The sequence below is a fragment of the Asterias amurensis genome, chromosome 10 (genome assembly GCF_032118995.1).
Source record: "Asterias amurensis chromosome 10, ASM3211899v1".
Taxonomy (NCBI): Eukaryota; Metazoa; Echinodermata; class Asteroidea; order Forcipulatida; family Asteriidae; genus Asterias; species Asterias amurensis.
Window position 1 is genome coordinate 19,824,933 of NC_092657.1, and position 12,762 is coordinate 19,837,694.

Sequence of the window (12,762 nt, forward strand, 5' to 3'; positions counted from 1 at the left end):
ATTAGTTGTTGCCAACTTCTTACCGACCAAAACAGCCTAGGGTACAAATGCAAAATATAGTCGATGGAATTATGTTTTGACCCTAACAGAGTCTTCCTAGAAGGCTAAAAAGTAACTACTGCAAAACAGAACTAACCAAAACGAAACTATAAAACCCATAGAAGTAGCTGTTGCAAACAGCTTTCACCAACCAAAAGGACCTACATGTATGGTGTAAATGCAAAACATACTTAGTTTTTTTCACGAACAGCAGCCCAAAGTTATCATCTTGCCTGTGTCAACATGTTTGTGTCTTGCGTTTGAATTTTGGTTCTGTATGTTTATGGACATTCTCTGTTTTGTCATGCTATTATGAATGATAGTCAAAGAGTCCCTGGTGAAGCTCTCAAAAAGTTTGATTTAAAATTGTCTAAAAATCGGTTATTGATTATAAAGTTCATACAAGAACAAATTTTTCTGTAAAACATTTCACTCTGAAATGAAGTCATATTTAAGAAAACTGTTTCTAAAAACCTAAAGGCTGAGTTATACATACAGTCGGTCGCGCGATGGTCGGGCAATGGAAATCTTGACACGCGATCAAAAAAAGACACACTGTCTAGGCCTCAGCGATGACTATAAACTGTGTCACGTGTCAATATTTCCATCGCCTGACCATCAGGCGACCGACTGTAAACCGGCCTTAAGAATGCAAAAAGCTGATTTCGGTTATTACAACCAAAATAAGAACACTATTTGTTTACATGCCGAAAATTGTGCATGGTTTGTCACTATATTTTTTATCAGATTTGCTTTACGGATAAAACCAAAAATGTTCACGCCATATTTCATAAGGTTGATCACACAAAACGTGAACACTGCCTGTGATTATTTTGTCAGCTCTATTATAAATCCTGTATCATATCTTTAGGCCACAGCAAGCCAAACAAGTTTTGTACAAAGCTTTGCGTCAAAGTCAATGTCCGTTCTTTACTCTGTTTTTGTGAAAACAGAGTTGCATTCCTAAAGCCTGGTTCATACTTCCTGCGAATGCAAATGTGAAGCGAATTTTGTTGACGCAACAATCGGTACGCCTTCAACTTCCTTTTGTGACGCAATGAATTCCGCTTCGCACGTACATTCGCAGGAAGTATGAACTGGGTTTAAGTTATGGAGAGTTTTTTTTTCACCTTGAAGGCGTTCATGGTACATGTGTATATATATCATTATCATGGTTATGTTTAAATTGTGAATGTTTATTGCTGAGTACATCATGGCGTGGTAAACAATTTTTGAGTTTGAGTAAACACACAGTATATATATGTTCACCATTTCACAAGCACCCAACAGAACCCAGCTCACTCATGGCTAACCCCTATGGCGTACCCAAGTTAACCCGGCTGGAATGTGCCCGACCTATGGTAGTCCAATGTCCCCCACCCCCTTTCCTCTTCAGACCAACCCACCACAAAGTGCGACCCAAGTGTATTTTTAGTTTTGTAATATGCTTTGATATGATTCATCAGTGGAAAGCATTTGTAACAACCCTCTGCTGTGATGTATATTTTGAATCAACTGCCCCACAGGAAAGTGTTCGATTGAAACTGGGAACAAGTTTCAACTGCTATGAAATTAATGGTAAACTAGTAGGAGGTCACAATCTAAAAGCAAGAACTGCTCTAGTCATGACTTGCTTTAGTCAGAGTGAATCTTACTGCACTCTGACAGAACAATGAAGATTCGAGAAAGGGTTTGAATTCAAAAATGGCGACTATAAAGAAAATCATTGCTAAACTGGGCTAAGTTTTGGCTGAGACAGATGGTCAAATAATGTGCCTTCTTTTCGGCACCCACAAACAAAGATATTGACTAATTAGGAGACTGCCAACACAAGACTGAACAGCTCATTTGTGGAGCACCGATTTGTTAGTCCATGGGTCGTTGGTTCAAGTCCCACTCTAGTCAACATTTCTTTGTTCAAACCCAAACCTCCTTTTAAACAAGTTTGCCATAGCAGTTGAACTTGCTCTATGTTTAAATAAGAAGCCCGGTTGTGCATGTCAAAGGTCACATGTGTCTGGTAACCCGACTGAGTTGGTTGGCAAATGCATGGTTTGGTTTGAATTGCCCCCAGACTCGGCACATCTTGGTGGATGGGGTTCGGTGGAGGTCAGGGAATTCAAATCATACATTGTAATCAGGTGTCACAAGCTTTTATATCAAACGTGAATTTTTTTTTTTTGCATGCTGTATGACGCCAATCTTGTTTGACAAATCCGTTATTTTTCTCGTCTCAATTTCAGTTGTATTTTGTATCTAAACAACACACACAGATCACTTTTGTAAAAAAGAAAACTTGCTTAGTCTGGGCAGCTTGCTAACTTTTGACTTCTCAGTTTTTGGGAGTGTATAAAATGATGAATTGCAAACAGCATCGTCAAAACATTTGACACTTTGGGTGTCGACTTTTTCTTACATTTTTGAACGGATTTGTCAATCAAGACGGAGGTCTTTAAGGCAAGTTGATACTTCACTAAGTGCAAAGTCGACAACTATCTTATAAAAAGATCTACTTGGTAATGTCTCTGAAAATGAATGGCAATAAAAACATAATTTTGTTAAGAAGAACAGCAGCTCCGGATAGTACAATTCATTTTTTTTAGAAATGTTTCACTTCGAAGTACTGCAGTTATGGAAAAATATCACTTTTTATCTTAAAAAATTTTGAATCTGGGAAACATAACTGACAGTAAGGTTCTCAGATTGTGAATTCTAATTGCAGATTATTATTACTGCGTAAACATAAAAGCTCCAGATTTTTGGCGTAAACTAAAAAATGTATATTTGGTTTGCGTTAACACCATGCGTGTATCTACTTGCCAGGTAGAGTTGTTCTTAGAGAACTGTCTTGCTTTATTCTACTGCCGTGGAGTAGATAATCGGAGGTTTGGGAGACTTCTCAGTTCTGAAAAGAACTTTCCTGCTTTTTAACTATTACCAGGGAAGTCTCCCGAACCTCTGACTATCTACTCAGCGGCAGAAGATTAAAGCAAGACAGTTCTCTAAGAACAAACTCTACCTGGCAAGTAGACACACACATGGTGTTACCGCAAACCAAATATATTGATACCTCACCATGCAATGCCTCAAATCCTATATCTAAACAATGCTTCCACCTTTTGAACTGAAATTTGTACAGGTTAGTTATATGGTATCTACAACCATTCAGGTTTGATGGTTTGAAACAAACAGTTGGTTTCAATTACCAATCGATGCATTCTCTTTATAGAATCAACCATGCAATTTTTCTTACCAAAATTGCCCCACTCTGGTTATCACTAAGAGATTTGCATGTACGTGAAGTCTGGACTTGCCTATTGGAACGGTTTTTTTTTTTCCGACTAACGCTTCGTCCTGAATTTTGGTATTTGTAGGCAATTCAAGGAAGCTGCTAAGGATGAGGAACATCTGAAGGAGTTGCGCAAGGCGTCAAGACGCCAGCGCCAGCTGGATGACATCAGAGGTAAGAACAATAAGATGGCGTGTCGTTGGCGAACGGTAAGATCACCAGACTCAAGCTCTGGGCCCAATTTCATAGAGCTGCTAAGCACAGAAATTTATACCAGCTTAATACCAGTAACAAGGAATTATGCAACAAATTGAAATTTGGTTGGTAATCCTGTTTTTACCAAGGAAGAAATTTCATGCTAAGCAAATTTTTGTGCTTAGCAGCTCTATGAAATTGGGCCCTGGTGTTTCTAAGTGTGGGTTTGAGTCCCGGTCATGACACTTGTGTCCTTAAGCAAGACAATGATCCATTTTGGATGGGACATGAAGACACTGGTCTAGTGTGTAATGCTCGTAACAGAACCCAGTGCACTATCAAGGTTTGCCATGGTGTTCCTTATTTGATTGTTAGCATATTGCGCCACAGCACCTTGTAAACATTGCATAACGTGCAAGCGTTGTACGAACTGAGCTACTATATTGCCACTCTCAATTTTGTTAATATCTTTCTTCGAGGGTGCCATTAAGAAGCCATGCAACCTGTAGCTGCCGTGTAGCCAGGGGTCACATCAAAGTTTCAATACAAGCTGGTGTTGCCTGACCAGCTGAGCTATCTAGCCCTATATTGCCGGTGTCCCTTTTTTGTCAATATTTTTGTTTGGGGTGGCCAGTCAGAGGCTATTAAACCGTTATCCAAGGATAACATCCAAACAAAACTGTTGGATGGACGCGTCATACAAGTCTTTCTGATTTCTATTTTGGTTGATCCATTGATTTTTGTTTCTTGATTCAATCAGACACGGATGATCTCCAGGCTGATAACTCAGTGGAGGCAACATCTCACCAACCAACAGACGCTTCCGTCATCGTCTTTGACCGGTAAGTTTGGATTGGATTCTACAGAAAGATTTGAGAACAAAGACCTTTTTCAAACCTCAGCTGGGGCTCCAGCTCTGGCTTACACCTTCAGGCATGCAACTCTTTCGTGTTTCCGCGGAATTCCACGTTTTTGTATTTTTTAAAGCGTTTTTTTAAAAAATGGGAAGAAAAAAAAAAAAAGTGGAAAAAAAAATAATAATAATAATAAACCTCAACATTTTTTTAGGGTAACATTGTGGGTATCGTGTCCCGTGGCGTTTCGGCTGCCTCGCTCTGCACTTGAAAATGTTCCTCTTTTTTTTTAACGGGCAGTTGCATGCCTGCACCTTTTAACCTTGGAGCAGCTCGTATTGGGCGAACATTAGCACTGAGCTGGAGCCTAAGTGGAGGTTTGAAAAAGACCACAGGTTTACTCATTCCGTTCATAACCAATAACTCCTTCAGTTATAGACCTTTATCAAGGCGCAGCCATCTTCCTTTTTCCCCTCATTTTTCCCCATTGATATTAATGTAACCAAACCGAGGCTGGAAGAACAAAAGAGAGTGGTTCCTATTTGCATAATGATAATTAACATCCATTATTATTACTTGATACAAGGAACATGACCAAGTTGGAGGCAGCATGATAAAGGTCTACAGATGGATTGCAATATGCGTCATCGATTGCCATCTTGGATGTATTTACCAGTGACAAATGCACGCATGTACGCTCTGCGCGTGCACTTTCCCCTTGTTAAGTACATCAAAGACAGCGGTCGATGACGCGTATTGCAATCCGTTTAAAGGACCTTAAAGGTAGAGTCATAGGTTGGTAATATAAACTAGTTTGAGAAAGGATTCCCTTCAACATGTTCAAAGAAATATGGTTTGAATGATTTTCTTTGTCATTACCAAAGAATGATCGTCCCTGAAAGGTATGTTCATTCTTTGGTATTGACCTAGATAATTTGTAATTTCCTTTTGCCTCTTTTGACATGTTTGAAAACAACAATCTTGCTCTACCCCCTGTGAGTAAAGCTTCTTCTTTTTGCTTCTTTTTTTGAGCAGGCACTCTGAAGACTACCAAGAGCCGTTTACTGAGTTGAGCTTCATCGGTAAAGTCTTCTCCAAGCTCCTCATGAGGTTCGTTTTAACAACTTTGCTTAAAGACACTGGACACAGATGGTACTTGTCAAAGACCAGTCTTGTCACTTGTTGTATCCCAACATATGCACAGAGATTTTCTGCCTAACAGTTTAATGATATTGGGCCTAGGGCAATAAAGACCGTATGCATTGACGTCATCCAGCCGCCATCTTAGAGGAAAAACGGTGACGAAACAATCAAAACGCACAGATTTGTACGCGCGGCACACAGGATTGGATTGGCCAATGAACAACCTCATTTTGACCTCTGGATGAGGGCGCCCTACTGAAATGACGCTATGTGCATAAGATCTATTGCGAAGCACATTGATACGTTATTGTAAAATGCGCAATATAAGACTGGTTACTAATTTTGTTGATCCTTGCTCATTTTGTCTTTACATTTTTTTTTTTCAGGCGTGCTTTACTGCCTAGCGGGACGTGGTTCAAACGTTGGGAAGCCATCCGGGTTGCCGTGGCGATCATCATGGCCTTCACAGTCACCCTGCAGGCCTCGTTCTCCCACATGGACGTTGTATTATGGGTCATTAATTACTTACTCGATCTCATCTGTTACATTGATATGTGAGTTGACAACAAATTTGTTTGAGACCAATTTAAGAACTGACTCCGCGGTAGTACAGTTAATTATGATCCTCTACGCCTCTCTTAATATTTATGCATGATGTCATAATTCTTATCCAAAATGAGGCTTTCGGCGCACGTCCGCCACCATTTGCAGTGGCTGCGACCATCGCCTTGTTTTGGGTTAGCATTGTGACGTAGCTCATGCATAAATATTAAGAGAGGCGTATAAGCTAAAGTAGTAGTCCCAGCCTATTTTCTCTACCTTCCGCCCTGGTAATAGTTAAAAAGCAGGACAGTTCTTTTCAGAACTGAGAAGTCTCCCAAACACCCGAACATCTACTCCGCGGTAATAGAATAAAGCAAGACAGTTCTCTAAGAACACACTCTACCTGGCAAGTAGATACACACATGGTGTTACAGCAAACCAAATATATATTGATACCTCACCATGCAATGTACTCAATAAAATGTTTCTATTTATTATCAGGAGCCCAATATCATGCCTGTTAATTGAGTGACGATTGTTTTCTTTTGTTGATCAGGTACTTGAAGTTCCATACTGCATTCTACAATGAGAACAATGTGTTGGTTACCCATCCACTCTCTACAGCCAAACACTATTTCAAGTAAGACATCCCCATCTCAAATTTTAGTTCTAAATGTTTTCCCTCATATAATCGGTTTTGATACCTTTTGTAGATCAAGTTTCTGGCCATGACGTGAATCCTCTGTGAATTGAAGATGTACATGTATGTAATTCTAATATAATTTACCCGTAGAAAATTCAGCTTCATTAGTTGTCAAGTTTTTGAGAAAAAAGGTGAAAATCAGTCAGAAAGATGTTTTCAGGAGAGTCGCATAAATCTGTTGTACATGCTCAAGTAATTTTCGCCTCACTGAGACAAATTATTTTTGTTAAGTTTTGTTTAAAGGGGCTATGTAACTTTTGTAGGACAAAAACACAATATCCACAGATTTACACTAAACTTACACAGGTTGAAGATAATGATAGTAGAAAGCATCCCTGAAAATACCACGTGATGAGGTGCTGTAGTTTTTGGGAAATGAGTAAAACAATGTCATGAAAATAATTTTCGTCTCGTGAGACGAAAATTATTTTAATCATTTACAAACGTTTTTTCATGACATTGTTTTACTCATTTCTCAAAAACTACAGCACCTCAGTAAGTAAGATTTGAAGGGAAGCTTTCCACTATCATTATCTTCAAACCCTGTAAGTTGAATGTAAATCTATGGACATTTTGAAAAAGTACCCAAATCCTTTACACTTTCTCAAAAACTACAGCACATCAGCAAGTAGGAAAGCTTTCTACCATCATTATCTTTAAACTCTGTAAATTTAATGTAAATCTGTGGACGTTTTTGTTTTGTGTTGTACAAAAAGTACCCTAACCCTTAAAGGGAACACTGGTAATAACACTTATTTAAGTCTGGGCAAATTTTAGTTCTAATTGCTCTTTGTTTCTTTCTTTTCTTTCCTTCCAAGAACCAATTTCTTGATTGACCTTCTAGCCTGCTTTCCCGCTGAGCTTATCGGATACGCTGTTCTCAGGAGTTTTGCACGTGAGTCTAGTTTACGTTTTCACATTTATTGTAGTTAACTGACGACAGCACAATTGAAGTTGCAAAGGTAGTGCTCAATAGGGCCCAAGCTGTTTTTCAGTACACCACTCCCAGGGGTTAGTGATGAGATGTATCGATGCGGCACCCTGTCCATCGTTGCGGTACCCTCTGTCAAAACATAGGATTCAAAATACCTCTAGCTACCAGGCAATTTCGGTGGTCTAGTTGGTAAGACACTGCTCGATAATGGCAAGGGTCGTTGGTTTGAATCCCACCTGAGTAATATGCCTGTGAATTTTTTTGAAGGACTCGGGGGGGGGGGGGGGGGAAGTGCTAACACACATCGGTGTATGGGTAAAAATCAAAATTAATGCCCATGGGTGTTTGGTTTGGTTTGGGCTCAGCGAGTGTACCTGTTTGGCACTCACGCTTATAAGCTTTGCTTCTTGGTGAGCTCCCCCTGCAGTATCATAAAAGTGTATTTATATCTACCTGTCTAATCTGTGATATTTGTAACATGTATATTATTATTGCCTGTATTACAATATTATTGTGGAAACTTAAAACCATGATAGTTTAGCGAGGCTGAGTTTTGACACATTCTTCATTGTATTTCTTTTTGTTTCTTGACAGCCAATGACATCCACATCTACGCTGTACTCAGATTGAACCGATGGCTGCAGATGTACAGAGTGGTAAGCTTTTCTTTTCTTTTTTTCTATATCAGCGTCTATTTATTAATATACATATATAACATGGTTTGAGGGTGACTAGTCGATATTAGCTCCCCAAGGTATTGGAAGGCGACAAGTCAGTTTTTAAGTTAATATTTGTTTTGAGTGAATTTTCTTTGTTTAAACTTTTTTTAGCCACTTGCGTTCAACTATCTGGAGTCCAGTGTGGAGAACGAGACAGGAAATATCAGGTAATATTATAAATAAGTTGGGGTTTGAAATAAAAGTAATAATATTATCGAAGTCTTATATAGCGCACTTATCTACCAAACAAGGTACTCAAGGCACTGAGTATGTACAAACTTTCAGAGAAGATGGGTTATTGCTGTGATGAATTCTAAGACCTAATTATTTAGCACCTTATGGGTTTACAAGGTGCTATGGCGCATACAGCAGGCACAGCCAGGAACACCGGGGCGAACCCATTCTTGTCGTGGCTGAGAGGACAAGAGCACTAGACTCAAGGTCTGGTGTTCCTGATCAGCAGAGTGTGGGTTCGAATCCAAGTTGTGGCACTTGTGTCCTTATAAATGCAAGACACTTCACAATTATTGCTTCATCCTTTGGATGGGACGTAAAGCTGTTGGACCCGTGTGTTGTGTAATGCAGGTAAAAGAACCCAGTGCACTTATCGTAAAGAAAAGGGGATCGCCCCGGTGTTGCTGATTTGATTGGCAGAAAATTGCGCCACAGCACCTTGTAAACCATAACATGGTGCTAAAAAGGAGTGGGTCTCATACTTCAATACTTTTAAAGGAACTGGACACTATTGGTAATTACCCCAAATAAATGTTGGCATAAAAACTTACTTGGTAACGAGCAGTGGACAGCTGTTGATAGTACATGTATAAAACATTGTGAGAAACGGCTCCCTCTGAAGTAACGTAGTTTTTGAAAAAGAAGTCGGTCTCGAAATCAAGCATCTGAAAGCACACAACTTGTGCCACAAAGGTGTTTTTCTTCCATTATTCTCTCGCAACTTCAACGACCAATTGAGTTCAAATTTTCACAGGCTTGTTATTTTTTGCATATGCTGAGATACATGTACACCAAGTGAGAAGACTGGCCTTTGACAATTACTAATAGTGTCCAGTGTCTTTAATGACTTTATTTTATGAAATTGGGCCCTGGTGATGGCGGCCACTCCGGGAAAGCGCTCCATTCTTAGGACAAAGCTGCTACAGGCACAAGTCTTTTCAGAATGATGATGATGATCATGCAATCTATCTATACCTTTGATTAAAACTGACTCCAGTGCACTTGAACATTCCGCCACAAATAATATTATCTTTGAAAAAAAATTATTTTGACCTCCAGGATGCTGAAGTTCTTCTTCTACCTAGGGCTGTTCTTCCATAGTATGGCCTGCCTGTGGTATATGAACGCCTGCCCACCGCTCTTCAACACCGACCCTACCGGTCTAAAGGAGACCAACTACCACTACTGCAAGAACAATTCCTGGACTAGTGTCGGAGATTTACAATTCTGTAAGTATACTCCTGCTGTCGATTTCACCAAACTCTTCCTAGCTTAGGAATAATCCTAGGACTTAGGATGAGGTCTGGGGCGGATTGCACCAAGCGGTCTTAAGCCGGTCTATGCGCTATAGCCGGCTAACTTGAAACACGCTTAGACAGTCTTTAATTATAGACCGATTGCAATAGCGTGGTCTATAATGATAGCCAGTCTTAAATCTTAAGCCTGCTCTGAGCTGGCTATAATCGGTCTTTGTTTTGGTTTTTAAAGATGGTGCTGCATTTGTTAGTTGTAGATGATTTGATACAAAGAGCTCTATGATGAGATTGTGTTTTAGAAATAGATTACACCCATTAGAGGCATTATGATGATGATACTTTGTATCGTAAGTGTCATATATTCCCAACAGTAAAAATTATACAACTCAGAGATTGGATATCCGATGATTCAAACCAAAGCAATAAGAACAATGCCATACCGCCAGTGCCTGCAGAAGTGCTTATGGGACGATGGTACGTATTGCATTACTTTTGCAGACTTATCTAAAGACCGTCTTATTGCAACAGGGTTAATGACTGACTAAGCTAAGACCGTCTAAGACAGATAGCCTGCTATAACTGACTGGTCTTAGACTGCTGACTAAGACCGTTTTATTGCAATCCGCCCCAGTTCTGTATCCATAGACGTTGGGACGAATTGAACCCATCCTAAATTACTCATTGCTGGGTTACTTGGCATCACTAGAGATACATTTAGGATTAATCCTAGTGTTGAAATGGGCTGCGGGGCTGAGAGAAAGTGCCTCGCACAAGCCCACCAATCACAGTTCTCCTTTCATAATCAATCTTAGAGCCCAATTTCATGGCTCTGCTTACCGCTGATTTCTGCACTTACGATCACTATTCTTTGCTTACATGGCAAATGCCAAGTTTCTGCACTAGCTGTATAAGCAAAGAATAATAATAATAATAATAATAATAATAACACAGCATTTTTAAAGCGCACTTACATGTAATCTGTAAAGTGCTGGTCAAAGAACAAGAAGAAAATTTCACTCGATATCTGCATCTGAAGAGATGGGTTTTGAGAGAATATTGGAATTGAGAGATGTCATGTGTGTCCTTGAGATGTTGAGGCAGAGAGTTCCAGAGGCGGGGTGAGATGTTACTGAATGCCCTGTCCCTATAGCTGGATAAACGGGTCAGAGGAACATAGAGCATGCTGCCGGATGACCTCAGACCCGGCCTGACACTACGGGGCTGAATCATGCCTGGTAGTGTGGACTACACACGCGCACAAGCTAAATACCCTGCTAACCCGTGAAATACACTTGACGTTAGCGCAAATTCCCTGCTTCCGTTAGTGCTAACTTTTTGCTTACTGACTGGAAGCAGAGCCATGAAATTGGGCCGAGGACAGTGAAGAATCTACACTGAAATCTCTGAATCCCTATAAAGAAACCAGCACCTCAAACACTCTTCCTTACTATGACTAGAGCAGAATGGTCAAAACATTGTAGAACTCACTCCGTGGAAGTGGAGTAAATAACGAGAAGTTCCTTGATCCGTAAACAAAAGTAGTACCGGCTGATTTCCTACGTACTTCCCGTATAGAACTAACATTATAATAAACTGGACAGTTCTTTTCAGTGCTAAGTAGTCTCCCGAACTCCAAAATCGACTTTGCTGGACGTGTGCTCAAAGAACAAATCTACAGCAAAGTAGTATATATACACATTTCGATTTTTCAGTTATTTCTTTTGACCCACTAACTTACTACTTAAAAAAAAAAGATGGTAACTCAACGGCTCACCTTTTCTTGTAGATGAGCGGCCGTTAGCGTCCCAGTACATCGTCAGCTTGTACTGGGCCTCGGCAACCGGTGCATCAGTCGGCTACGGTGACATTCACGCTAAGAACGTACCAGAGGTAAGCTCTTCCCTGGGTCTCTACTACATTCATCTGCTAAAAGCAGAGGGGACAAAAGCTCATGTCCTCAGAAAGTTTTTTTGATTTTTTTGATTTTTTTTTGTGGGGGGGGGGGGGAAGGGGAATTATTTTTTATGTTCCATGGTCGAGCGATCTTGGTTCACCAGGCCCAAGCTCATGGTGTTGTCAGGAGCAGAGTGTGGGTTTGATACTTAGTCATGACACTTGGGTAATTTTTCAAAATGTCCACATACTTACATTAAACTTACAGGGTTTGAAGATAATGATAGTGGAAAGCTTCCCTTCAATTATACTAACTGAGGTGCTGTAGGTTTTGAGAAATGAGTCAAACAATGTCATGGAAATACGTTTGTAAATGCTTAAAATAATTTTGGGATAAGATACCAAAATTATTTTCATGACATTGTTTTACTCATTACCCAAAAACTACAGCACCTCAGCAAGTAATATTTTCAGGGAAGCTTTCCACTATCATTATCTTCAAACTGTGTAAGTTTAGTGTAAATCTGTGGACTTTGTGTTTTACCTGTATGTCCTACAAATAGAGCATACACCCTTTAAGAAAGGCACCTAACTCTTTGGTGCACAGACAAATTAAACACTTTTTGCACCTTGTAATGTAAGGCGATCTCACATAAACAAAAATTATGAAAAAAAATCATTATTGTGAACTCTTCTGAACGTGGTGATTTTTATTGGTTTTTGCAGATGGTACTAGCGCTCCTGTCCATGATCTTTGGCATTGTGTTTTTCGGTTACGTCATTGCTAGCGTGGCTGCTAGCTTGGCCAACGCTGATTCCCAGAGAGCGAGGTACCAGGAGAAGCTGACTGCCATACAGGACTATCTCAAGGTAATAACGTTATCGCGTCCTATGGTGTCCGAGGTTAATGCCTGGATCATACTTACCTTCTTACGAAACAAATTTGATGTCAAAGCTTTG

The 12,762-nt window shown here is 40.0% G+C and overlaps 1 protein-coding gene across 5 annotated transcripts in view; it reads left to right on the plus strand.

Annotated features, from left to right (window-relative positions):
• Positions 1-12,762, plus strand: part of LOC139942582 (uncharacterized) — a 154,376-nt gene that overhangs the window by 121,367 nt on the left and 20,247 nt on the right. For all 5 annotated transcript variants that reach the window (XM_071939439.1, XM_071939442.1, XM_071939441.1 and 2 more), the window contains 11 exons: positions 3,414-3,502; positions 4,284-4,365; positions 5,413-5,487; positions 5,907-6,074; positions 6,620-6,703; positions 7,585-7,661; positions 8,295-8,356; positions 8,531-8,586; positions 9,713-9,882; positions 11,696-11,799; positions 12,529-12,672. In XM_071939439.1, coding sequence (XP_071795540.1) covers positions 3,414-3,502; positions 4,284-4,365; positions 5,413-5,487; positions 5,907-6,074; positions 6,620-6,703; positions 7,585-7,661; positions 8,295-8,356; positions 8,531-8,586; positions 9,713-9,882; positions 11,696-11,799; positions 12,529-12,672 — 1,111 coding nt within the window. The remainder of the gene's footprint in view (positions 1-3,413; positions 3,503-4,283; positions 4,366-5,412; positions 5,488-5,906; positions 6,075-6,619; positions 6,704-7,584; positions 7,662-8,294; positions 8,357-8,530; positions 8,587-9,712; positions 9,883-11,695; positions 11,800-12,528; positions 12,673-12,762) is intronic.